Genomic DNA, 26,382 nt, shown 5'->3' with positions numbered 1-26,382 from the left:
CATGGCACGGCTTTTGATTGACACATGCTAACAAGCTAAAGTGTTCGACAGGGGCGCCGGCAGAATAGGTAATGCTAAGAGAACATAACCAGGGAATTCTCCCACAACCTGTGGTTCATGACAATCGACTGGGGAACAGCGTGTGTCTCTGCATTTTCTCTCCTTTTTCAGTAACTGCAGCAAGAATGTGGGCTTATGAGGTGTCAAATTAATTCACAACAGAGGAAGAAAATGTAAGTGAATTTTCAAACGGCAGGAAAAAGAACCTAGCAGAATCGCCAAGGAAGTTCAACGAAAGGAGGATGGGTGTAGAGAATAGACAAATAGCTTTTTAAGGAAGGGTAGTGTGTGAGCTGAGGCACAAAAATATGTCTGTCAGTGTATCAACTGGCTGTGACTGCGAGTGTGTGTGTGTTTGAGTCTTGCTGTGTCATGTGACTGAGCTAAAGAATCTCTTCTAGATGACAAAAGGGAGACACTCACAAGACACACACACACAGTAACTGATTATATAAACTGTGGATGAAAGAGTATTTTCAGTCAGATGTGTGTAACAGCCAACTACTCCTGGAACCTTTTGTTTAATGGCCATTAAATGCAATTAATTCTCGGATGTTCAGTTGCTGTTGTTTATCGTCTTTGGCAGCAAACTGACCACAAGCACTTGAAGGAGGCTGTTGTTTACTCCGTAGTTATTCTTTAAAGTACAGTGAATAGCCAGTGAAGCCAGCTTTTGTGCTGTAAGTTGGTTTGCCCGCAGTATTTCCACACTAGTTATTGGTGAAATTTAAGAACTGTCGATTTAATTTGAATGTTTTGAGATTTGATGAATCGAAATAATGACTACACTGGACTGGATTTAGTGTGACACTGTCTATAATCCCCTCTTCAAACTTTACATAAACAGTAAAGTAAAGTTTGCCTTGAGTGAAGTAAAAGTTTTCAGTAGGAGGGGCTGCAGAGATGTCAAGGAGATGGACCGGAAAAGTCCTGGAAAAAGCTAGTACGTCGAGCTTTTGCTAAGATTTTTTTGGGTCAAATGTATGCAGTTGTGAGGAGTGGTTTAAAAAATCTTCCAAGAGGTGTATGAAGACCCTCTCACAGTTTGTCTTCTAGACTTCATTGTTTTACAAAATAGTCCATAAATGCAACATTTTCACCAGCTGACACTGAAGGTTTAGATACTGGATTGTCTTTGAACGGCACACAAAGGGAGCTTTTTAAGATAAAGATTAAGAACCATGCTTGCAACTGCATTAACATCGCATAATTCTATTATCATGCAATTATCACCACATGGCACTGCCTTTTGTAATGGTAAAGCCATGGGACTTAGATGTGACTGTGAGTGAAAAAAAAAGTGCTAAACTGCAGTGAATAAAGAATGGCGGTAACCAATTCTTGCAAAAGGGAGAAAAAAAAACAGAAATTACATCTTTTCATCATGTTTTGATTTAACAATCTGACCCACTGGCGTTGCATCTTTGCATGTGCTTGATTAGTTCAAGGTATTAGCAAGCCATTTTGGACTGTTTTCCCCGTACCGTCACCACAGGATGGTCAGCAGACAGCTGCTAAGCTTTGTCCCTTTATTGTTTATCCAGCTATTCTGGTTTGTGGTGCATTGTAATCCTGTTTAGAAAAGTACTATTTGAATAGAAATGCGTCATAATGAGCATTTGTTTATTATTGTTACTAAGATGGCTTGTGCCTCATCTGAAGTAGGTTAGGATCACTGACGTCTACCCTGACTCTATCTGAGAAAAGAGGTCATTTGTTTAAAATTGGTATAAATAAAACGATTGCTCGCCCATGAATCTGCCTGTGCTGGATGGTTTGAAAGGTCTATTTCAGCTCAGACAGCAGAGGGTCAAAGCAGTGTGGAGACTAGACGGATCAGCAGAGGCCCGGTCCCTGTTGGCCATGACGCTAATTAAACACTAACTGATAGAAAAAGCCTTCTCCTCACTCTAATTATTCCCCATTTCAAGTCTAATTTTGCCAATCAGTGCCATCTTTATTTCTGAGAGCAAATTGGGCAGTAATCATTTTCTAGTGGAGATTTCCCTGCCTTTAATTGTTGAAGATGATTTAGTCATTATCAGAAAGCAGGCTACTCTTATCAGTCATCTCACAGGGCAAATTTATCTGGAGATTATGCACAGAGAAATTAATCTGAATATTTTAATGAATTTTTAAAGTGATGACTCAGTGTTGTCGTAGTTTGACTGGATATTTTAAATATGCATAGTCTGGCTAATCTGTTAAATGAAACAGAAACAGGATGAAAAGATTTGGTGCAGCACAGAGAGAGAATTTCAAGATATTTAATGCAAAATATATGTAAAAAAAATGATGTATTTATTTGACAGCATGTTTGAATCAAACCACCATTGACACATTTACTAAGTTTTCAGTTCAGTGACGTTTAGCAATGATATGTTAAAGGCTAAAATGTTTCATTAAGCTCTTTATTAGCTGCACAGTGTATGAGGAGACACACAGCTTACTTTTATAGTCTGTTGCTTGTGTGTTGATCAAGATTTATACATATTATTAGAAACACCAGAAAAGTATCGCAAATAAACTTATTTGCATTGCATTTATATGTTTCACAAATGTACAGTAAAATCGACCTGCCACGTTCACATCCAAGTAAGCAAAGGCAAAAATACTAAAACAATACCAGTGTGATAGCAGGATGTAAAGGAAGTCCAAGCGACTACACATCAAGGACAAGAAGATACTTTGAAGGGGCGTTGCTTCCTTTTCCTGTTTGTCGACTTCAACTTCCTGTGTCTCTTCTTTTATAGCGCCGGGCTGGTCAAGGTGATCCCTCTTTATTTCCTTCAGTTTGATCAGTTTGTGCAAAATGCAAGTCAGCACTGCCTTCATGTCCTGTTTCCTGGAACAGAGTTGATTCTATCCAACATATAATAAGTTTACTCTATATATCCATGTTATTAATTTAATTGCCCCTAATTTAATATAAAATCTATGTCAAAGATCCTGTTTACACTAGCACACTTGAAAATATACAGTGTGCAACTGTGAACACACATACATATATATGTACACATAGTCCTTAACACTTAAATCTGTCTTGGCCTGTGGAAACAGTTATGACACGGTGGTTCTGAAAATAAAGTCTCATTTTAGCCTCTCAGCTTGTCATTTATTGCTATAGGTGTTGTTGATCAGATAAATTAATACAGAAAAATCCCACGTATTCACATTGGCAGCCTAAGTGACAGCTTATTTTATGTTTCACAAATCTGGAAACACATGAATTTTGGAGTTATTTATCTTCTTTGTATGACTGTCACTCAAGACTACCTTTACCTTCTACTTTACACTGTTCCTATCATGGGGTTCTTCCGTCTTGGATCAGGTTGTCTTTCGTCTCCGTAGTCATAGAGCTCGGAGCTGTCTCCTTGCCCTCCAATAGCTTCATAGTAGCGCCGCCCTCTGCGGCCTACGGTGGGCGAAGGGGGAACGTCCTGCCTTGCTGCTACACGGCGCTGGTGTCCTGAATAGGGAGACGAGGGGTAGTAGCGCGGGTTACCGGGCGCATGATCGGATTGTGTGGCCATCTGGGTGGGCGGCACACGGCTAGGGTGGCTGGAAGCAGGAGGGTCATAGTAATGGCCGGGGTAGGGGGCTTGCTCTCTTGGCACAGGTCTGGAGTGGGTGGGGTAATCATATGGATCCCTCCTGAAAGAGAAAGATGATTGTCTGTAAGAAATGACAAACTAGTGACTGTAGGACTGTCACCATTAGTTCAATATACAAACACACAATCACACACACACATACAGTAAATTTGCTTGAGCGTATTGAGAAAGACAATATTTAATTCTGGTTTAAACTGGTTTGGAGTAGAGGACGTGCCAGAGATTTGGCCCTCCCTTGCGGTAAGCCTCCTCCTGTTATTCAGTTTACGTGGCGAGGCTGTGGCCTTGGCAGGATCGAGTTGTGGGGTAGACGTGGATGGAGAGATGCCAAGAGATAACAGCAAATGCCTTGGTAAGCATATATGAGGTTGTGTGTGTGTGTGTGTGTGTGTGTGTGTGTGTGTGTGTGTGTGTGTGTGTGTTTGTGTGTTTAGCTTGTGTGTGTAGGAATGTGTGTGTGTCTCCCAGGGGTCTGCAATAACGAGGCAGCCAGCTGGAAGTCTCTGGTTCCCTCCCACTAGCTCTGGGTGATTAGGGGCTAAACCCCTGGGTAAGGCGACACGCGGGCCTTTGGGAGACGGAAGGAGACAGAGAGAAAGTGAGACTGAGAAAGAGAGGGGACTGGAGAGAAAGTGAGAGAGGGGAAGAGAACGAGAGAGAGAGAGAGGAGAAAAGAAAAGGGAGGGCTGCTCACCTTTCACAGACCCATTCAAATGTTTTCCATCTTATGTGCTGTTTCCAGTGCTGAGTGACACACAAGTTTAGCTAGAGCAAGTAAGCAAATCTAAAAGTGAGGTCTTCATCGACACATCCGAACCAAAAGGGTCAAGGTTACCTATATCACACACACACACACACACACACACAGACATATATATTTATATACATATATATACTGCGATGGACTGGCGACCTATCTAGGGTGTACCCCGGCTTTCCCCTGAAGTCAGCGGGGATTGGCTCCAGACCCCCGCAACACTGTACGCAGGATAAGCGGTTGACGATGGATGGGTGGATGGGACATATACACACACACACACACTATATATATATATATATGAACAACTTATTTATACTTACAGATGCTACATGGTCTGAAGACTATGTCATGCACATGCGTACATGTGAAAGAAAGAAAATCTGTTTTCCCCGGTTTAAATCTAGCGGCGGTAAATTTTTACCCCGATTACAGAAACAAGGTTTCATGTATAACACTGAAAAAATCCATTAACTGCAGAAAGCTGTCAGTAACCTGATAATACAAGTGCATGTAAACAAAATTTTTTGGATGAAATGCTTAAACTGTCAATAACTGGCCACAGTTCAAACTGCTATTATACTATATCAATCAGCAACAAAGAGCAGCAAAACAGATTCAGACATTTACTTCCCACCCTTCAACAATAGCTCCCACTGTAGTTATTATACAGAAGCTTTCAGCTTAGCCTCTCCCTTGTTCTGCAATCATATCCCTGCGTCTCCTCTGTCCAGTCCCTTGAGTCGGGCTCAGCACCTGTTGACTGGCCAATTAGAATGACTCACTCACCACAGATTAGATCGCACACAGCTTGCTTGTGTGTGTGTGTCTGTCTGTGCTTGTGCATAAGCGAACTTCCCTTGAGGATATTCATGGACTGTGTTGAGGTGGATTTCTTTATGTTTGTGTGTCTGTGTGTGTGTGTGTGTATCCCAGATATCACTAGAGTGTGTTTTCTGTGGGCTGGAAGGCCTGACCACCCAAACAGAGCGATGAGACAGGATACACAGGTGGTCCTAAGAATGAACAGCACTGCCTTGTCAGTCAGCAGAGCCAAGGCGTGAGATAAGGGTGAAAAGAGGAAGCATAAAAATTATGATAAAAAAACAACAGAAATCTGAGAGGCAGAAAGAGAGAGAGAGAGACTTCCTGTGAAAGTAAGATGTGGAGGAAGTCTTGGTAAAAACGTTATATTCTTGCATGTAAAGCTTGGTGAGGAGTTGTGAGGTAGGAGTGGAAAGACAGAGAGAGAGAAAGAGACACGAAGGTCAACCTCCTCATTAATCCTGATTAAATGCTAAAGGCCACCAGGGGAAGCAAAGAGACGGAAAGAAAGAAGAATGAAGCGATATAGGGATAGCGGAGGGGGAACACCTGGGTCTTCAACCCGTCTCAGGGCCACCCAAACAGACAGGAACCTCCGCCGGCTTCCCCTTTCTTCTCTCATCATTCACCTTATTTTTCCCCCACTGCGATCATCAAATTCCACATCTTCTCCACATGATTATTCATCTTCCTCTCCTTGTCCATCACCTCTGTGACCTCTCTCCTTAATATATGTTCATCGTCTCCTAATGCACTCTGTTATTTAAATGCCTCGTTATCTTTGCACCTCCCCTTATCGTCCTTTGTCATCTCCAGCCCTTCTCCAGGGCAAATGAGCAACATTAAATTCATGTGTGGGGAAATCCTTTGACAATATAGTATCCTGTGCAGAACATTTTAGGCTTATGGATGCAAATTGCAGGACAAACAAAGTCCATTACTGTAACTTGGCTATACCATTATTGATAGACAATTAATTCAATGAATTAACAAATGTTCATGGTAAAATTAAATGAAGTGAATCAGACCAATGCATCAGAGTTTGTTTAAAAAGTACCAAACACATTGAGTGACTAAGAGATAAATGAAGTAGGATAAATTCCAGTAGTGCCATGGTACAAAGGTCTGGATGACCTTTGACCCTGGCATGACATGGCCTTTTATGTGCTCATATGGAAGTATTTATTCTTCAGGGAGGTGAGTGTCTGACAGTTTAAATGTGAGGAGCAGAGGGGAAATGAGCATCTTAAGTTTGTGTGTTATTATTATTATTTTATATATATATATATATATATATATATATATATATATATATATAATATTATTGTTACAACATTGTATAAAAGCAATCAGTTCTGAGATATTGTGGTTAGTAGCATGACTGCCTGCAACCAAAATGAGTGTATGCATTTGTGTGTGTGTCCGGTCAAGCAGCTGGGGGATTAGGGGGTCCACGGGCCTCAGTGACCCACAGGGAGTTCCTCATCCCTAGGTCACACAGCTGGCTTTAGCCTGGTTGGGAGATGCAGTCAAGTGAATGCTTGTATCTGTGTGTGTTTCTTTGGGCCTCTGCTAACCTGAAATGTCCTAATACCATGTTGACATGTCCACAAGTTTTGAATTTTAAATGAAGTAGGATTTAATTTAGCAGATCCAAATAAAAACATTTCTAGTGTGCGTGCGCCTCACTGAGTAAGAGAGCGAGCAGGAGGAAGAGTGCATGGTATTTGTATATTCTAAGTGTCAGAATGAGGTCTCTTGTTTACTTGTTAACTTACATAACTTCATCAGTAAGTTTATGTGCTATTCCCCATGTGAATATGGGAAAGAGAGGAAGCGTGAGCAGGAGAAAGAAATACAAACATAGAAGAAACAAAAAGCTTAAAACCTTTAAAAAAGAAAGGCAACTGAGGAGAAAGAATGAAAGATGCATTTCAGTTTCCTCTAAGTATTGGCATACATGTCAATCTGCCACTCAAAACATCACAAGTAAGTCACAGTTTTCCGAGGACAGGGTGGAAATTTCCTCCAGAGCTGTTGCTTTGACATACAAAAAACATGCCAAACATGGCAGATTCCTGCCGGAATAAAACAGCTGGTAATGACAATTAAAGGAGCGCCGCCAGTACCGCTAATCTAGCTTGAAAAGAGCTTATGACAACGATACACATTCAGACAGTAGCTGTGTTTTCATTCAACTGTCAAGCGAGCTTTACGCACACTTCTGAAATGTCACAAAAGATTTAATAAAAAATGCAAATGAGATGTTTCCATGAGCTATGCTTAAAACAAACAAATAGGTTTGAATGAATGCCAAAAAAGGAAAATGGAATATCTTTCAAGAATGAATGAGGTACTTGGTAGGTTTGTTATTTTTCTAAATGTAATTATTAAATGACACAAAAATGGGAGTGACAGAAGGTATGACAATTCTGGGAAGAGGCAATTTACAGATAACATTTCAAAAAGCGCCATGCCGATTTTAATCTGTTTTGCAATGAATCTCAACCATTTCTCTACATCACTATTCACCAGCAACTGGATTTCCAGCCCTATCAAATTATCATGTGATTTTTGTTTTTTGAGAAAGTGTATAGACCTTTTGGGATATAGCCGAAATGTTATAGACCTTTCCTTTTTCCATTTGCTGTTTAAACTATGAACTATGATCTGCAAAAAAAAAAGTAAATAAATCACAACAGAAAATGGAGACTGTGTAAAGAAAAAGGAGGGGCAACATAGAAATAAAAAGGAGTTCCTGTGTTGAAAAAGATGAGCCTTGTTTAGCAGGAGACAGGCAGAGAGACAGATGTAGACGCTCCTCTGTCCCTCTGAGGTCTATATAGAGCAGCAGTGCAGGGTGTGTTGTGAACCACAGGGGCCAACTAGAGTGGAAAGCTGTAATGACACGCCGTGTAATACATCTGACTCACACTTCGAGAACATCAGCACCATATACCACACTCCCAACCACCCTGTGTGTATGTGTGTGTGTGTGTGTGTGGTGAGAGTAAATGACACACACATACATCGATATTTATATGCATGTGAATGTGTGTCGGGAGTGTATATGATTACATACTCAACTGTGAAAAAAAAATGTGCGAGTGTCCATCTGGGACTGTAAGTGCGTGTGTTGTCATTTAGGCACAGCTTCCGCCATATGACAGTGAAGAATTTGTGTGAGTATGGTGGGTGCATGGGGAATGGGGGTTTGTCCTGCACCTGCCCCTAGGAAACGGAAGGAGGAAATTAGTAACCCCTCCCCTCCCAACTCCTTATTAGACTCCCCCACTTACCATCCTGGTCCCCCAAATAACCCCCGGTCTTTAACAGTTGGAAAACTACCATGTGTCTCTGTCAAACTTACACACATATTGTTACTGTATGGAGGTGTGGGGCAACACATATACAACTAATTTGATGAAACTATTACAGAGTAGAACAAGAATATGTATAAATAAGGAAGATTCGAGGAAACATAGTGTTTATAAAGTCAAGATCCGGTTCCATTTACTTAAATCAAAAACTTTGCCTGAAAATCTGCAGTGGTTGGTTGTCAAAAATCAGCATCCATGTATTATGTTTTCGCTGTTGTTAAAGCAAAAGGGTGTTAAAGCATTGGCAGACCAACTCTGTCTGTATTACTTTTCTATGTCATTTTTTTGTGCTGGAAGCAAACTATTAAATACAGGAGAAAAAAAAAACATTAAATGAAACGAAGCACCAATTTGGAGCTTTGGAGGCAGCTAATTGCATTCTACTGTATATATTATTCTTTACTTACTACTACTTACCTGCTCTGCCTTGTGGATGTGTTTTGTTCTCACGCATACATAAAGAGTTTGTGCAAATGCTCAGACGTTTACCTGCACTCACTTATATTACATTTGCACATTTAATTTATCCTGATTGCAAAGAAGAGAACATACAGATGCATATGTAAGCACATCTGCCAGTCATGCGCTCACCTTAGTTACCTGACGAGGAACAAACAAGCACTGCATGCAAAATAAATTAATTGCTCGGCAAAAAAAACAACCAAACAAAAAAAACAGCTGCTGCGCCTCACTGCCCAACACTCCCACGCACAGACATTCATATGCACTTCTGCACACACACTTCTCTGAGTAAAATATTTAATGCGTCAATCTAAATATTTATCAGAATCAGCTTTATTGCCAGGTATGTGTACACATACGAGGAATTTGACTCAGGATTGTACATTGCTCATGATGGGCTTACTCATATAAAATTTGTGGAGGTACCAGCAGAGGAATAGCTTGGAATGCATTTATCCCATCATAATCTATGGATTAAGGTGGTGAAACCACTGTCTATGGTTTATAGATGATTCCCTCTGGTCTGAGGAGTGTGTGGCAATCAATTATGGTAAAAATTGTTTATTTAAAAGACATACTACAGTATATTTAGCAAGTTGACATATTCATTAACGTATGATCCATTCTCCAGATTCATCTTTGTCCAAACCCAGTACACACACACACACACACAGCGCTAATGGTGCTGTACTAGGTGAGTGCTACAGACACAGAGCAGGCCTGGCTGTCTCCACAGCAGAGGAAACCATTAGCCACTCTGGCCCTGCCCGCCGAGGCAGCTCTGCTAATCAAACCAGGCTATGACAACAACAGCAGTGAAAATTGGCTCTCACCTACACGCATGTGCCTCATCTAAATGGGCCTGTGTTTACACTCTCTGCTACTTTATACTGAGCAATGACAAGGAATGTGTGTACAGTATAAATGGCAGGTAGCAGTGGGTCCGACTGCAAAGCGGAAGCTTTCGTTTAGAAATAAGAAGGTGAGGAGAGATGGGAGCCACCAGGGTAAACAGCCTGTATGTTAACTATGAATAGATATTCTCTCATAAAGCTCAGTGGAACAATTAATGACTCATTCATCATTTTAGTGATGTCATGCTTCAGACAACTATCAATAACCGTTTATTCTACAATATTCTATTTCATTTTATTTGAAACATTAAAGTACATTTACTCCATCAAACTGCTGCTCTTATCCAGAGGGAATTACCATGACTGCAAGAATACAAAAAAATCATCAACCATCAAAAGTACATGCAGCCACTACTAGGGAGGTCAAAGGTCAGGTTTACTTCTTGGACAGTATTCCAAGAGGGAGAGTAATCATGTAATAGAGACGTGCTGGGGGAAAGCAGTAAAGTTACTGTTAATGACAGAAACAGATGGCATTTCTTTTTCACTAAATGCAGGAACTTTTAGGCTCTCCACAACTCATTTAATTTGTCATATTTTTTGCAGTTCAAATTAAGTTCACTGTATGTCTATTCTATTCGATTCAATTCTGTGCTAAGAACATTTGAATTCATGGTGACGCCTCCTCCACAGAGCTGACTGTCCATCTGTATTTGCGGACTGAATGTCATGCGGACTTCTACATGACAGTCTTTGTATTTCTCACTGAGCTCCTGGAGAGGGCAGAGACCTCAAAGTGTATATCTTTTGTTTTATTTATAAAGCGGTGATTTAATTTTCCCATACACAGACCTGAGAGACTTTGGGAGAGAGGGATGGAGCGGAAGGGGAAGACTGAGAGTGAGACGAGACACAAAGAGACGTAAGCGAGATATAAACAGCAGCGACACCAAAACGCAGACAAAGGGATTGATGGAATCATGGAAAAATGCAGAAAACAGAAAGAGGGAAGTTATTGTACACAGGTAGAGCCACTGGGGCCTCAACTATGCATGTGACAGAGCTGGCTAAAGCTCTTTCATTTCCTACTGCTGATTCCATTCCATTTTCCTGTGTCTGAGCACAAATACCGTTAGCTGGACAAACACTGCTGCCTCTGCACACCAAACAGGGGCCCGCTCCTTCATAAAGGGCCCACAAATAAGAAAAGGGTCAGGGCAACTCTGGGGAAATCAAACATAATAATCCGCACATTGCTACTGATGCTCTTGGGTTGCTTATTTAACAATAACGGAGGGGTTCACGTCACCTTTTAAACCAATCAGGTTGGGTCCTGGAAACACATCGCCAGCTGTTATGAGGCAAACGTGGAAAAACTATTCATACTCTGAGCTCTCCAGGATCCGAGAAATTAAATGAGTTACGGAGACAATAACTCTAACTGAGTTGGGTGAGTTTAAAGTGAGTCATTCAACAGCTGGACGGCAGCGGGTGGGGAAACAGTTGATCACTTATGAAACTGTGAGAAGCAGGATTGGGTTTTAATAAAGACAGGGTGAGTGCAGCGAAAATATGATTTCTCCGCTGACCTTGAAAAAGCCATCTGAATTCATCGAGAGCTCCAAACTACAGACCCAAACAATATTACTGTGCTAAAATAATAACAGACCTTCACAGTAAATATAACCAACCAACTGTGCGAGGTAGGAGTGAAATTTTGGGAGCTCATTTCCAGTTGACAAAATCAGACAGTCAAGCAGAAATAAATGAGTAAATATGAGCACATAATAAGTTTATTTTTTTTTCAATTTTTATATTCTTCTAATCTTCGCTCATTCATTCATCCTATTCCAATCAACATATTGCTTTCACTCAGAGGGGGGCTGAGTCAATTATTCTTTTCTATTCTGCGTTGTTAGATGTGTCCATTCTGGACGTGGCTCATTAGGGCCTGAGCTGACACAGCTGGGGGTGAGAGGTTTATGTGCTGACACATAGTGGAGAAAACCAAGTGGCTGTAAGTCTGAGAAGTGCGTGTAAGTGTGTGCACTTTTCAGGAAGGTCAGATGAAAGTCCTTAAGGGATGCTTTCCCACATACCAGAGGATACCAGAGGATCAAGATGTTGCCCTCTGTTTTTTAAGGGGGGGCAGAGAGCGCTTGATGAGAGTACTGAGCACTCAGTCACCCCTCAAACAATGAACCTGAGAGGCTCCTTAGAATGGCTGACTGCAAACACATTCAAAAAGATGTATGTGTGTGTTCAATGTGAGTCCAACATACTGGACCCGATCTAAACTGACCTGTGGAAAACAATCCCAAACCCAAAGTTTATAAATACATTTTCAACAACAGTCTACAGCCACATTAGCTGCTCTGTGAGGCTGTACAGTTGTGCTTTGAGCAAATGCATGCTCACTGAGACATTATTAACATGCTGATGTTTAGCAGGAAAAATGCCCATATAATGTTCATCACAAGCGGGAAGCTTCCAGTCTACAATATGAAGCGAATGCGGAAGTCCCTGAAACCTACATTCTATTCAAAATCCAGCAGGGAGCGACTCTTCTGGTTGCAAAAAGAAGTCCGGCTCCATTAGAAATAATGGGAAAATGACCCTACTTCTCAGCTGAATAATTACCCCAGTAAACACTTTCCTGATGAGTTCATGGTCTCAGTCGCTAGTTTCAAGTCTTCTTCAATACAAAATGATGTTCATTTAGTAAATTATGGACCCATTTATTTTAAAATAGACCACAAAGCAGAGTATGTTTCAGGGCGGGATTATCTATGATTGACAAGTTGTTACCATAGCGACCTGTCAATCAGGCTAGAGCCGACTCGTACCCTCGGCACTGTATAAATTTAACCAGCGCCATTGAAAAGGCTTATTGGGAGTTGGCTGTTTACTTTCTCTGGTGCGTACATTTATTTTTAAGACTGTTGTTCGCTAGACAAAGTTATCAGCCCTGTTAAATGACAGTTAACGTGAGTTAGAGTTGCACCTAGCTAAGCAAGCTAGCTAGCTCTGCACACGGCCGTTAGCTTTGCCGTATCGTCACTTCCGGGCACTTCCTGGTTGCAAAAACTTGACATGGCGGCGCCCTATCGGCCAAACTCGAGGTTTCAAAATGGCAGTCCACAAACCAACGGATGACTACGTCCATTTCTTATATACAGTCTATGGTTCATCATCTTAGTTTAGCGTATTAGCAAGCTAACATTTGCTAATTAGCACTATACACAAAGTACAGTTGTGGATGATAGGAATGTTAACAGTTTTGCAGGTATTTGGTTATAAACCAAAGTACTGGACACATTAGGGAAGTGAGGGGATTACATAGGTTGCTGCAAACTCAGTACTCAGCTGTTGAACTACAAATATCAACCTCATGATGGCGCTAGAGGAAACACAAGGGGATCATCTAAATCAGTGGGCTTCATCCTCTGGGGGCCATGAAAGTCTGTACAAAGTTTCATGGCAACACATCCAGTAGTTGTTGGGATATTTTAGTCAGCACCAACTTGGAGGACTGACCAACCAACAGACCCACGTTGCCATCCTTGGAGCCATACGGCTATCGGGGCTGGCTAAAAAAAAGAAACCAGATCAGGCCCTGTCCGAAATAGACCCGAGGATTATTAGACCTAATTAGTGGAACCACACAGACCGAAACAGAAAGGGATGCCAATAGTGGCAGCAGAATGATGTGCTATGAAGTAACAAGCTGCCACGTGTTTCCTATGCTTTACAGTTCACACTCTCCATATAAGACTTATTTGGACCTGGTCTGACTTGGTTTCTGTGGTCTTGGAATAAAATGGACCTGTGAAGACCTTTCCACTCGTACACACAGAACTTGTGTCCTTAACAGTGCGTCATCTCCATTGTCCAGATGTGACAGGGGCTTCACAAGGCCAGGACGGTTCCCTGGTTTGAGCCCTGTGCTCTCTGAATCACTGGACATCGGCTGCACATTAATCAGCCAATTATCAGCCCTGGCCAGCAACGTTGCTGCGCCAACCCGGTCCCCTAATCCAATCACCTTGGGGGAGTGGGTCAAGGGGTGCTCTGATTGGATAACCTGAGGCTGGGTCGCCGTGCCCATGACCTGCTGCTTTGAATTGGTAATGATGTTAATATTCTCCATATGGCTGTGTGTGTGCATGCATCTGTGTGTGTCCCCAAACACAGAGCCTATCCGCAGGCTGAGCTGCACCCCAGCGCTAATGGCCAATGGAGAGGGAGGTAAGAGCCAAAGTAGCACTATCACCCTCCCTGGGGTAAACCTCTCGACGCTGCCACTTCCAGCCCTTTTTCCAAATCTTCTTTCCAGACCTCAGCCCCTCTTGTTGGCTGACGTGCAGTAGCCTTCAGCACTAAGTGTCCGGCTGAGGTCCACTTCGCCCCCCCCCCACATCAGCCCTGCTACTTTGGCATCCACTCCTTCAGGTCCAAAGAAACTCTCAATTTGAAAGGTGATCTCGGTATAATGAACCCACAATTTGGGCTGCAGGATTGTGATGAGAAATATTTTCCAATACAGTGAAAGAAATAAGTAGGTAACAGGGTAAACTCTGACTCGCTGTTCTTTGTTATGACTGTAAGGAATATATAAAGTGGAATATATGGTCTTCCTTAAAGCTACAGGAAATCCAAATCTCTTCAAACTATGGAAGAAAAAAAAAATCTAACTTTTGCTTTCATTAGGAGAGCAATTATGTCGAAGGACGTACTGACACTTAGCAACACAACACTAAAATTTAAATATTTACATGTCTGCCTGAGCGCCTTGATTCTTCCATGATTTCCCCATCTTTCTGACTTTTACCTCTTCTCCACTCTCTCTCCATATGCTCCCATCTGTGGGGAGCTTTGCTACATCTCCTGTACTGTCCATGCGCACGTGCACACACACACACATGCACGTACTCACGCACTCGCCTCCTTCACTCCCACCCCTCCAGCTGCAGCCCCAGCCGGCTCCACACAAAGGCAGGCCAAATGTATGCTAATGAGAGCCAGGCCAATGGTGGAGCCGCACTCATTTTGAGAGGAAATGGCTTTCAATAATGGCAGCCCCCGGGGGGATTTTGCACAAAGTTCAGCTCCACTTTGAAAAATGCATTCAATTCACTGCCGTGTCTGCTCTCTCTTTCTCTTGCCCCCCCCCCTTGATACAAAAAAAACATTCCCGGAATATATTCGCACCCCCTCCTCCTCTTGCCTCTGTATTTATACTGGGGGGAGGCAGAGGAGTTTTGGGGACTGAGGAGTCATGATTTATCTTTATAGAAACATCAGAAACAAGAACTAAAAACATGTGAGTTTGAATAGTGTTCAAACTCTAACACTTTTCCTCTGCCTTTTGTTGCTTTTGCTCTTCTGCTGAGGCAAATGTCCCCAGAAGCATGTTAACTGTACCATATGCATTTCAAACGGATAATATCCTATGGGTCTTGGGCCTAAAAATACTTCAAAGGGAAGATGAACAACAGTTAAATAACAATGAGAACATTTCTTGAGGTAATGAACATTATTTGAACCTGACTTGGCATCTTTATGCCTAATCATATAAGCCAGAGAATATAGTGGCTGTTAATACTTTATCACTTACATGAATCCTTTTGTCCATTAAGTGTCAGAAAAAAAGAGAAAAATGTCAAATTTCCAAGAGTCCAAGTTGATGTCTTCAACTTGCTTGTCTTATCTGACCAATAGCCCAAAACTCAAAGAAATACAGAAAAATTCACATTTCAGAATCTGGAACAAAAATGCCTGGCATTTGTGCTTGATAGATTAATGAAATGATTACACGATTAATCGCTGGTGATGTCTTCAAAATGTAAAATCCAAAGACATCAAATTTCTAATCATATTAAGCAGCAAATCCTCACATTTGAGAGGCCGGAAGAGAGAATGTTTGGCCTTTTTGCTTGAAGAATGATTAAAGAAAGTAATGGATCATAAAAATCGTTGTCGACTAATCATTTGAGCAATAAAATACAGAATGTAACTTTCATTTCCTCCAGTCTGAATGGCTGGGAAGGGTTTTCAATTTCCTGGACTTTAATTCTATAATGGAGAAAGTTTCGATAAGTGGATGGCATGAACTCTGACTTCTTTTGACTGTACATAAGTATAGTATCAGACTGAGCTGTCAAAGGTCCTCCATGTCTCCCTCAGTCTGTCTGTCTCCATTTGGGATTGTCTCCACTGTTACAGTTGGCTAATCTCTCAGTCCCTCTGCTGCTTGGGACATGTCCCCCTGTTCTCCCTCCTTCTCTCTCCCAGATTCTCAGCGAGTCTCGTCTTCCCCTGAGCCAGTGCTGATGTCTGTGCTCCCTGTTGCCTGTCATATCAGGAGGCGCAATAACCCATGAAATGACTGTTCTCTTTTTCTCACTCTCCCCCTCTCCATCCCGGTGTCCCCCTTTTTTCCCCTCATTCTCCTCCTCTCACTTTCCTCGCACCATGCCACTCCACGCTCCACTTAGCTGTTGGGCCGCGAACATCACAATATGGCGTTTGCTCAGCATGTACGCACACACTCACATGCAGTCAGGTAATATTCTGGTGTGGTTGGACTGATGAATGTGTGCTGCGGCACTGCTGGGGAACCCATATATGAAGAACAGAGAAGGTATGCATGTGTACACGTGTGCCTAATTTGACCAGAGTACGTTTAAACAAATATAAAGAACATGTGCAGTTCCATTAAACCCACACTAGAGGTTATAAATTCTTCATAAGAGCAAACTATCCTCCGTGCATGCGTGTGTGAGATCCTCCTGCCTATGCCCTGCTCTCTGGAGAGCTGAACACTCCTATTCCTGGGATGAGTAGACACTCCCAAGGCAAACACTCCAGATTTAATTATAAGCTCCAAAGAGGATTAGTCTGTGCCGTGTGTGTGCGTGTGTGTGTGCTTGTGTGAGTGGGGGAGACACAAAAGGAGGGAGTGGCAAGAAGTTATCCCTTCATTTCCTCAATTAAGGAATAACACACACACACTCTAACTCGCAGAGCGGTCTCACCTGGGGTGTGTGGGGTCCTGTACCGCCAATATCTCTTCGTAGTGGTGCACAGGTCGAGAATCAGCTCCTCTGGGTGTCATCTGAGGGGAGACACAAGACGTAATGTTAAGTATGAAGACCAAAAAGGTCCAAGGTTCAGTCTCTCAACAGTCAAAATACCCTTGAAGCAAGGCACTGAAGTCATACTTCCCCTCACAGGAAGTCACACAGGTAGACATTTGAAGGAGAAGTGTTAAACACAGATTTTTAGTCTATTCAAGCAGGTAAACCTTGTGGTGGAGACCACACACGTCCTCGTGTTATATGTTTAAGCAATTTAACTCAGTGGATGTACATAAAGTATTTAAAGCATGTATGTGTTCGAGTGCAGCCATGTGGTTTCAGTGGAAACAAAAAACAAGAGAGGGAGAAATTATGGAATGCCCCACATGTGGTAACATAAACACATGTAACCACATGTAAGCACTGTGCCCCTCCGATGAACATATGTGTGTAAGGTTCATGCAAACACATCAGTCATATGAAAAACATTACATATGGAGTAGGTTTTGGGCAGAGGGTTGTTCACGCTCTCATCCACAAACACACACCAGGAAGTGACTGATTAAAGCTACGCTCAGGCGGATAAATCTGGAACCGCTGTTTACATATGAAAATGCCTTTGGTACACAACAGCATTTTCAGGTAATTTTCCATCCACACATAAACTCCTAATAGTAAGAACACAGCTAAATCTCTTCTTTTTCACTCTCTTTCTATTGGCAAACAACGGAGGATTAAAGGCATCATGTGGTAGGGGAGTAGCACAGTCACAGCCCGTTTACTCAGCTTGGTCTCAGCAGGATAAACCTCTACCCTATTACTTACAGATGGGTGACAAATAAAGGAAATACCTGGATAAATGAGTAGTGAAACCAAATGAAGGAATATCATTTGATATAATGGTATTCATCCCTCCAGTAAAGTTTTTTAAGTAAGGTGTTGGTCCACCGCAAGCCTCCGGAACAGCTTTAATGCTCATCGGCACATGTTCTCCTAACTGTAGGGATAAAATGCTATCATTCTTTTTTTGGCACAAAGAGCACTGGCTTAGTGTGGATCGAAGGCTAACATGCAGAGAAAAAGATGTGGTATCAAATTTTGTTGTGTAAGTGTGGACATGGTCTGAGGTTACAACGACACAAGGGGTTTTTAAAAAAGCCATCCCTGAAGGTAAATGAGGAGGAAGGCAGAGAGAGGACAGAGCATACAGTTTCAATTATCTGTAATTTAGGTTCTGCGATCTGAGTTTTCACACACAATCACAGGCTGTTTCCTCAATGGACATCAATCAATCATCACACATCATCAAACCATACACCACCGTAGCTTAACATGCACAGAACATTAGTCAAATACACAAAAGCAGCCCTACGTATAACTGACATGCACATCATTACATAAACAAGCAATCACAGGTTTGGCAGATATGCACATGGAAATCCAAAGAGGTAAACAGTGATGCGTTTGATCCAGGCTATCAAAGCGATAGAACCCCACACACACCCACATATACAGAATTTAACATCACAAACACACACTATAAAAGAGTCTAAAAGACTCACGAGTTCAAACTCATTCTGCATGTCAATGCAGCAGTGGCGCATTACCAGATATCATTAGCATGTCTCTGTAATGTAGGGAGCTCTAATGTCTCTGAATGGGAGCCAGGAAGTGAAAGCACATCAGAACCAAGGCTGGGGCAAGGCTGCTGCTCTGTTCACTAAAGTGGCTTTGTGCCTGTGTGTGTGTATGTTAATATTGTGGTAGTCGGGGAAGGCATTTGTGTCTTTGGGTGCAGGTTTAATATGATGTCGGGAAGTGAATGCTCCATCTCTGGATGGCAGTGTGTGTGTCTGTTAGGTAGGGGACATTATGCAAAGAGATGCATAATGTGAGGTAAAGGGGGCATTAGTCTCAGCAAGAAGCTGGGACTCAGGTGGAAGACCTTGTGTGTGTGTGTGGCGATGTGTGTGTGTTGAACAAGGCATAATACATCTTCTGAGTATGAAGCGGGGGAGAAAAAAGGGAAGGAAAGAGCAAGAGAATGATGAGGAGGGGAGGAAATGTGTGTTTAGATAAAATGAGTGAAATTCTTTGTCCATTGATTGTATTAACATAATAGCCTCCAGCCGTAGGTCTGGAAGATTCGTTTATTAACTAACACACACACACACACACACATATTATGGATGTCATATGCATGCTTTTCATGCGGAAGCCCATTTCCCTAAATTAGACAGCCGACTTTAGTGCCAGCTGATGTGCCTCGAAATACTGCTGTGGCATACACTTTCTCTCTCTCTCTCTCACACACACACACACACACACACACACACACACACACACACACACACACACACACACACACACATAAATAAACACACAAAATAAGTCTCAGTCTCACCATGGCAACTGGTAAAACAGCCATATGAAATGAATCCAGGTTGGAGTGAAAATGTAAAAGCCAGACTTCTGAGGAGGCGGTCAGTGAGCAAAGAGCCTTCACAGCTCTAGAGGTGGAGAGCGATGACACGCACTTTGCAATTCCTCACACGCCCCGCATACTCTACCTGAACCTGGTGACATAATATACAGTACTGAGTGTATCTGCAATATATGAGTGCGTACACCATTATCAGTGGAAAAGTTAGTCTTGTGCAGACAGTAGCTGACAGAAAGCCAGCTTCTCTCTGGACTCCATGCCAGACCACAATACACACGCACGCACGCACACACACGCACACACACACGACAGGGAATTTCCTATTTCTCATGAGTGTCATGTGGTAAAACTGGAAAGTTGGGAGACTTTGTTAATCTTGGAGTTCATTGTGGTTGTGTGCATGCATTAGTGTGTAATCTAAACCCAAACCTCACAATCAGCAGATCTTCAGACTGCTTTTAATACTTTCTCATCGGGGACGGCAAATGAGCTGAAACATATCAGAACAATCTCTCTTATAAAGTGTATAATTGTGTCGAGTCATTGCCGCAATTCACCAGCTGACAAACGCTCTGACAGAATGCTTGGCGGCATGTGTGAGTGTGAATGAGCAGAAAGTCACTTTTCCATTTGTGCAAATTAGAAAGCTATGCCTTGACAGTGCCAGATGATACGCATTGGAACACACACACACACACAGACACTAACGCTCACACTCACACTCCAATCAACTCTAGCAGCACAGCTGTCGCATTCATCAGAAAGTATTGCCGGAGCTCAGGAAATGAATTTTTTGGAGCATTTTGGCTTTGCTGTAAATTTGCAATGCTCATATGTACAATAAACCTCAAATGAGAGTCCAAGTGCTTTGACACAATGCCTGAGCAGCGGTTTCATCCTGTGACTGAGATGCTCAGATTTGCTTTTTCCAAACCGCTTTCCTCCGGCATCTCTTTTCAAACAGCATAATTAGCCTCCTGTATTGCCATCTTTTCTTCCCTCCATCCATCCATCCTTTTCTTCCTCCCTGCATAGATCTTGGATGCTAATTAAGCATGTGTCTCAGTGTGGAGCCTCTGCCTGGCACCCCATGCCCACCTGCTGTTGGCAACCTCACCCCCATGGCCTGCATCTGACTGGCACGATGATACGGGAACCCAATATCCATTCTCTCCATCTCCCTAAAAATCCCTGTGTTGAGATTCTGCTGACTCCCCCATGGGAGGAGAGGGAACAGATAAGACAGGGAGGGAGGGAATTGAGCTGGCACAGGAGGGAAAGCAGACAGAGAAGTTGTAAAAGATGTGGCGCGTGCGTAGGTGGACGCAAAACAAAACATAGCAGGAACTTGTGAGCCACAGAGCCTAACTACTGCTGCCACTAGTTGTTGACAGCTGTAGTATGAACTTAAAATGCAGAAATACAGAAAAACCACACCCATTTATACATGCAGACCCTTACCCACATACAAGTCTGCATGTTTACATAATGGAAAATGCTGTAAAACACCTTCAGAGTTACTATATTTCTGTGAGAGGCTTTTATTTCACCTTTTTGCAAGTTTGTTTGGAAAGACTAGAGTGCATAAGTTGTGTTTGGGAGACAAACAGGTTGATATCGATCACTTCAATGCATTCAAGAACATAATATAGTATAACAGGATGATGTAGAGTTTGGCTCTATGTCATGTTGGAAAGCAGCTATTGCTTGCATAGATGAAGCCTGTAATATTTTTTACATTGCATCAGCACTAAGCTGGCTATATCTGAAAATGCACTTTTTCTCTCAGTTTTGGACCTCGGACCACACTATACCGGGTTTCTCACACCAAAAGGTACCTTTTGGAAAACCCTCTCCAGAGTGGATAAATCAGAAAACTGCAGAATTACATGTTTTCCGATATTATTTTAAATGGCAATTATAGGTGACTTTATTTATATAGCACCTTTGAAAACAAAAGTTATTTACAATAAAAAACAATAATAAAAGTCAATAAGAAGTTATAATACAAGTTAAAATAATTTAAATAGTTACAACAAATACTATCAGTTAAGAAAAAAAACTCTCCAGACATCGATTATAAAATAGTGATTTAAATGGTGCTTAACATGAAGCATTTACGGTACAAGCCGCGATCAAATCAATATATGTAAATCAAATAAATGCATAATTGCTGTATGCCATCCCCCCACTCTTTCCCACATTTCCTGTCTCTTAACTGTTCTGTCATGAATAAAGGCAAAAAAGACATAAAAAATATCTTTAAAAAAACAGTGTTGAACTAGTGATTAACTAACAGAGACTGAGCAGCGTCACCAGGTGCGGTCAGGCTGTGATGCAGTATTTTGCCAGTTTGCCCACCAAAGTAGGAGGAATAAAGGAGTAAATTTACAGTTTTCCTACAATTCAGGTGTTTCAGTGTGGATGGAGATCTTAATGAAAACAACCTGAAAAAGTTCGTGTGGGTGGACGTTGTCATCACTTAAACAGTATTTTCAGATTTAATTGGTGGATGATTTAGTCTAAAACAGCTACAACAACAAGACACACACTTAAAATAAATAATCTTCCCAACTCTCTCTCACATTTCTGTGTTTTCTTTCTTTTCCAGTCCCTTGAGTCTCCTTACAAAAGTATAAATATGTAATGTTCTTGTGAAATGGCTTGTTGGCATAGTTACCAACTAATCTCAAAAAGGTCAAAGCACCTCTTCTGTGCCAGTGAAGTCTAGTCCACTGGCACACAAGATTATGCTGTATTAGGAGACTCTTAGGCTGTGTGTGTGTGTGTGTGTGTGTGTGTGTGTGTATCTCAAACAGGAGGCTCACTTGCCCCCCAGTGTACACTAAACACTCCCACACCTGGACCCCGCTCACTCTGAGCTCGTTAGCAGCAGATGGTACACATGCACACACACACCCACACACAAGGGGACCAAAGGTTACACACACTCAGACTGGAATGCAGTCTATTTTGGTAATAGGCCAATCTGCTGGTAATTGTCTTCATTGTTAGTGTTTGTTTAGGTCTCAACTCTTGACCTTAGAACGACTTTACATTTACATACAGTTGGGTTAAGACTTTGACTGGCTGTCTGAGTGTGTGGTTTAATATTCCTATGTGAGGATGTAACAGGTAGTGTGAAAACAATGTTACGCTCATTAGCTGCATTAGATATGTGAGTTCCTGATGCTCTTTCTTACATCCATCATTTGCTACGGCAGCATGCAGACTACTTTATCTGTCCGAATAAATTTGCTCTGATATAAACTTTCAAACCGTTTACATGGACTCTAAATAAATTGTGTTTACATGCATCAGTGCAAGCACATATTCAAAAGAATGTTTCACGCCCTCCGGGAAATGCACCGATGTCACTGGCTCCAAGTGGACAAACATTCATAAAATATGTTTTGCAACCCAAGAGAGTATTTGATTTGTTTAAGTGGCTTTTAGCCACAAACATTTTGTAACTGGGTAGTTTTTTATCACTCTTCCGGATGACAAACCGTGGAATCGGCTGGTCAGTCTCATCTTGTATTCTTGTTAGGTTATACTCCTTGTGAATAAAGTATTAGATATCATGTTAATTAAACTGCTGATCAAGGGCCACCAAACCGAACAAACCGACTTTTTAAACTTCTGTAAAACGGCCTTTGACGTTAGAAGGGGAACCTGCATGTGTGTGCATTTTGTTTCCACGTGAAGCTGTAATCAACATGCATCTTAAACCTGTTCCATGTGTGTGTCAGTGTGTGTGTGTGGCCATGGCAGTGGCCATGGGGTGTTGTTTATTTACTGGGGCTGTGTCCATGGCCTGCTCCCCCTCTGTGGGTTTGTTTGCCTCCCCACTGCTCGCTGAAATAACATCCAAATACCCCTGTGAGAATGTCTGTGTGTGTGTGTGTGTGTGAGTGTGTGTGTGTGTGGTGGGTTTAATTCTTCCTTCTCCAGGTTATGATACCCTGAAAGGTATGTCCTAGGGTGTGTGAGTAAGAGAGAAGCAGAGATTTTTTTACCAAGCTGTGAGCAGAGTGTGTGTTTGTGAGTGTATAAGCCCAGGCACAGCCATGATGTTTGAACCGGGATCTTGCACACACACGCTGCAAAATCACCAACACATCCTTCAACAGTTCTCCCTCTGGTTCTGTCAAGTCATGTTTCTGTGTTCTGTGATGGCACCATCACCACAGCACAGGTGATTCAGTTTTCTGTCGTCCCCCATGCACAGTCACAGATTTGTGGACGTGGGGGTTGACACCACCACCAGCGATGGAGGCTTTGATGAGTGAATCCAGCTCCTCATGCCCTCCAATGGCCCGCTGCAAATGTCGTGAGGTTGATATGTTTGACCTTCAGATACTTTGATGGAAGTCCTGCCAACACTGGAACCTCTGGAGTGAGCTTATTGGTTTTAAAGGGTCAGTTCAACCGACATTCATCTGCAGTGATTTGTCTGTCTGAAGCACAGAAGACAAGTATCTGGATTTTTCTCACAAGGGGAAGCAGTTCATTTCCTGTCTTTCATGGTCTTTCTTGACTTTGTGGTACAGGTTGTTGAAGCTGCATTGCGGTCCTCTATTTGCGCTAAACGCGATCAGACCTCCTCTTGTAGAGCAGAGTGGTAACTTCACCTATGCTCTCTTGGGAAAATGGTAAAGTGTGACCTCAGCAAAGAGACACAAACATGCTCACAGCCGACCCTATTGAACCTCCCCTTCTTAGCTTCTTAGATTCAGAGTGGTGACGAGCTTTGAAGTGAGAGCGGCCGCAAGTGACGAGGAGAATGGGAGATTTCTATCAACTTGCAGACAGATCACACACTGCAGTTTGCCCGTAGGCCAGAGACAAGCTGCGGGGATAAAGACAGACACCAAATAGGTCCCTGTAGGCCTTTGTTGGCCCAGATGGGGTGGACAGAGAGGAGGTACGAAAAAAATAAAAATCCTCACCCGGCTGCTGTGCAGCATTGGAATGAAGTGACTTAAAACAAAAAAGGGGGAGGGAGGGAGAGAGAGGAGTGTGTTGAGCCTCAGGGATAAGCTGGAGAGACAAGGACAGGAGGAGAGGAGGAGTCCGTGGATAGAATCGCTCATTGTGACTTTGCAAAGAGAGAAGAGGGAGAAAGGTACATACGTGTGCGTAAAAACTCTTGATAGCAGTGGGTAGAAACACATTGCTGGAATGAGATGTTCTCTCTTGTCTTTGTCTCCCAGGAGTGTGAGCAAGAGTTCAGCCTGTGCCTGAATCTGTGTGTGTGAGAGACGAAGTGCCCCTGTGAGCGCCAATCAAGCAGCGAGATGAAAGCCAAAGGCAAAGAGCAGGTGATGTAAAACAACAGAAGTGGTCAAACAGTATGAAATTATGTAGGAATCATGAAAAGGAATTAACCTGCGCTCAGTGTCTTTGCCTCTCAGTCTGCACTCTTTAGTGGTACAGTATCGAAGTTAGAAAGAGTATTAGTGGCTCTTATGATCTGTAATGCAGGTTCAGACAAACATGAAAAATGTGCAAAAGGACCAGGGACCATATTACAGAAACTTCCTAACCTGCAGATCCTATTTTAACTGCTTGGTAACCATGGTAATAAGGGTTAGGAACTGATTTAGGAATACCATTAAAGTTCAACAGTTCCTAAGTCAATGTTCCTTTCCTAACTTAAGAAAGGAAAAGTGTATTACAGAAGCATCCTAACTTCGTAAAATCTTTAAACTTTAGGAGAACCGTTCAGCTGTCCTAACTTTTACTTTTCCAACAGGTAGTGTTTGCTAACTTGATTAATCCACATGGCTGCTCTTTTATTGCTTTTACATTCAACAAAATGTCAACAGGCGGAATTTATTAATTGATTCTGGCGATGTGTTTGATGACAAAACACTCGTTAGTAGAAAGGCTGTGGGCGATGCAACGCTAGATAATGTCTCATTATACAACATAATGTAAAGGCTTGATGTAACAGCAGCATCCTAATGCAAGTCTTTGATAAAAGGACATCGTTAAAGACAAGAAATACTAAATGAAAAACACGATGAGGTTAGTGCGCAGCCTTTATTATTATTTTTACCTTCATTGTTCTTTCCCAGGAAGAGTACGGGTTTCTTCTGGGGTGAGTGAGGGAGCACAGGAGGTGCCACCACCGGTTTTCCTCTGCTCTTTGGACAGTTGCCTTTCTCTTCGTATCACTTGTCAATGGACTTATTTGGACAGACATAAAAGTTGATAACTGATGTTGGATTGAGTATTTAGTATATCCTAAACTGAGATAAGATAGGATGAAGTAAGGATTCCAAAAGTTAGTTAGGATTTGCTTCTGTAATACCAAATAGGGAAAAATCCTATTTTAGACTATTCCTATCTTAACTTAAGACTTAAGGTAGGAACTTTCTGTAATACGGCCCCAGGGCCCTCGTCACTAAATCTCTTAAATTGGGCCCAAGACCCTCCCCCAAACCAACACAAAACACACAACTGTGCCCATTCTTACTATTGCGTCAGGTAATTTTGCTTGTTTCAAGAGCAAATCAATTTGTTTTCAAAATATTCCTGAAGCATCATTTCCAGATGAGGTGCCTTATTCTGGAACCTTTCAAGTAAAAAGGTATTAGTGCAAGAAACAATTTAATTTGCATTGGAACACATGGATTTATCTCACCTCACTGCCAAACACCTTAACCTAAAATGATCTTGCAAGACTGAATATTGGACTAAATGGGCTTGTAAGGAGGAACAATCTGTGCAGCGCTACTTTCTTTTTATAATTATCACCTCAATCCCTACATTAACAGAGACTGGCCTCCTATAAACTCTACCTCCTGCCTCATTTCTCCTCTATCATTTTCCTCCTGTTCAGGTGGTTTTCCAGTAGCTTGTCACAGTAGCTTGTTCACAGTAATTCTGGGGTGTATGAT

At 42.1% G+C, this 26,382-nt stretch overlaps 1 protein-coding gene across 4 annotated transcripts in view; it reads right to left on the bottom strand.

The window, feature by feature from the left end:
* Positions 1-2,313: 2,313 nt before the first annotated feature.
* The window catches only part of pard3ba (par-3 family cell polarity regulator beta a), a 168,703-nt gene continuing 144,634 nt past the window's right edge, over positions 2,314-26,382 (bottom strand). For all 4 annotated transcript variants that reach the window (XM_046056761.1, XM_046056770.1, XM_046056789.1 and 1 more), the window contains 2 exons: positions 16,990-17,069; positions 2,314-3,714 (listed from right to left, as the gene is read on the bottom strand). In XM_046056761.1, coding sequence (XP_045912717.1) covers positions 3,351-3,714; positions 16,990-17,069 — 444 coding nt within the window. In that variant the 3' untranslated portion in view covers positions 2,314-3,350. The remainder of the gene's footprint in view (positions 3,715-16,989; positions 17,070-26,382) is intronic.

This window comes from Micropterus dolomieu, linkage group LG01, assembly GCF_021292245.1.
Source record: "Micropterus dolomieu isolate WLL.071019.BEF.003 ecotype Adirondacks linkage group LG01, ASM2129224v1, whole genome shotgun sequence".
Classification (NCBI taxonomy): domain Eukaryota; kingdom Metazoa; phylum Chordata; class Actinopteri; order Centrarchiformes; family Centrarchidae; genus Micropterus; species Micropterus dolomieu.
The sequence above is the reverse complement of the archived record's forward strand: the minus strand, read 5'-3'. Positions and strand labels throughout refer to the sequence as shown.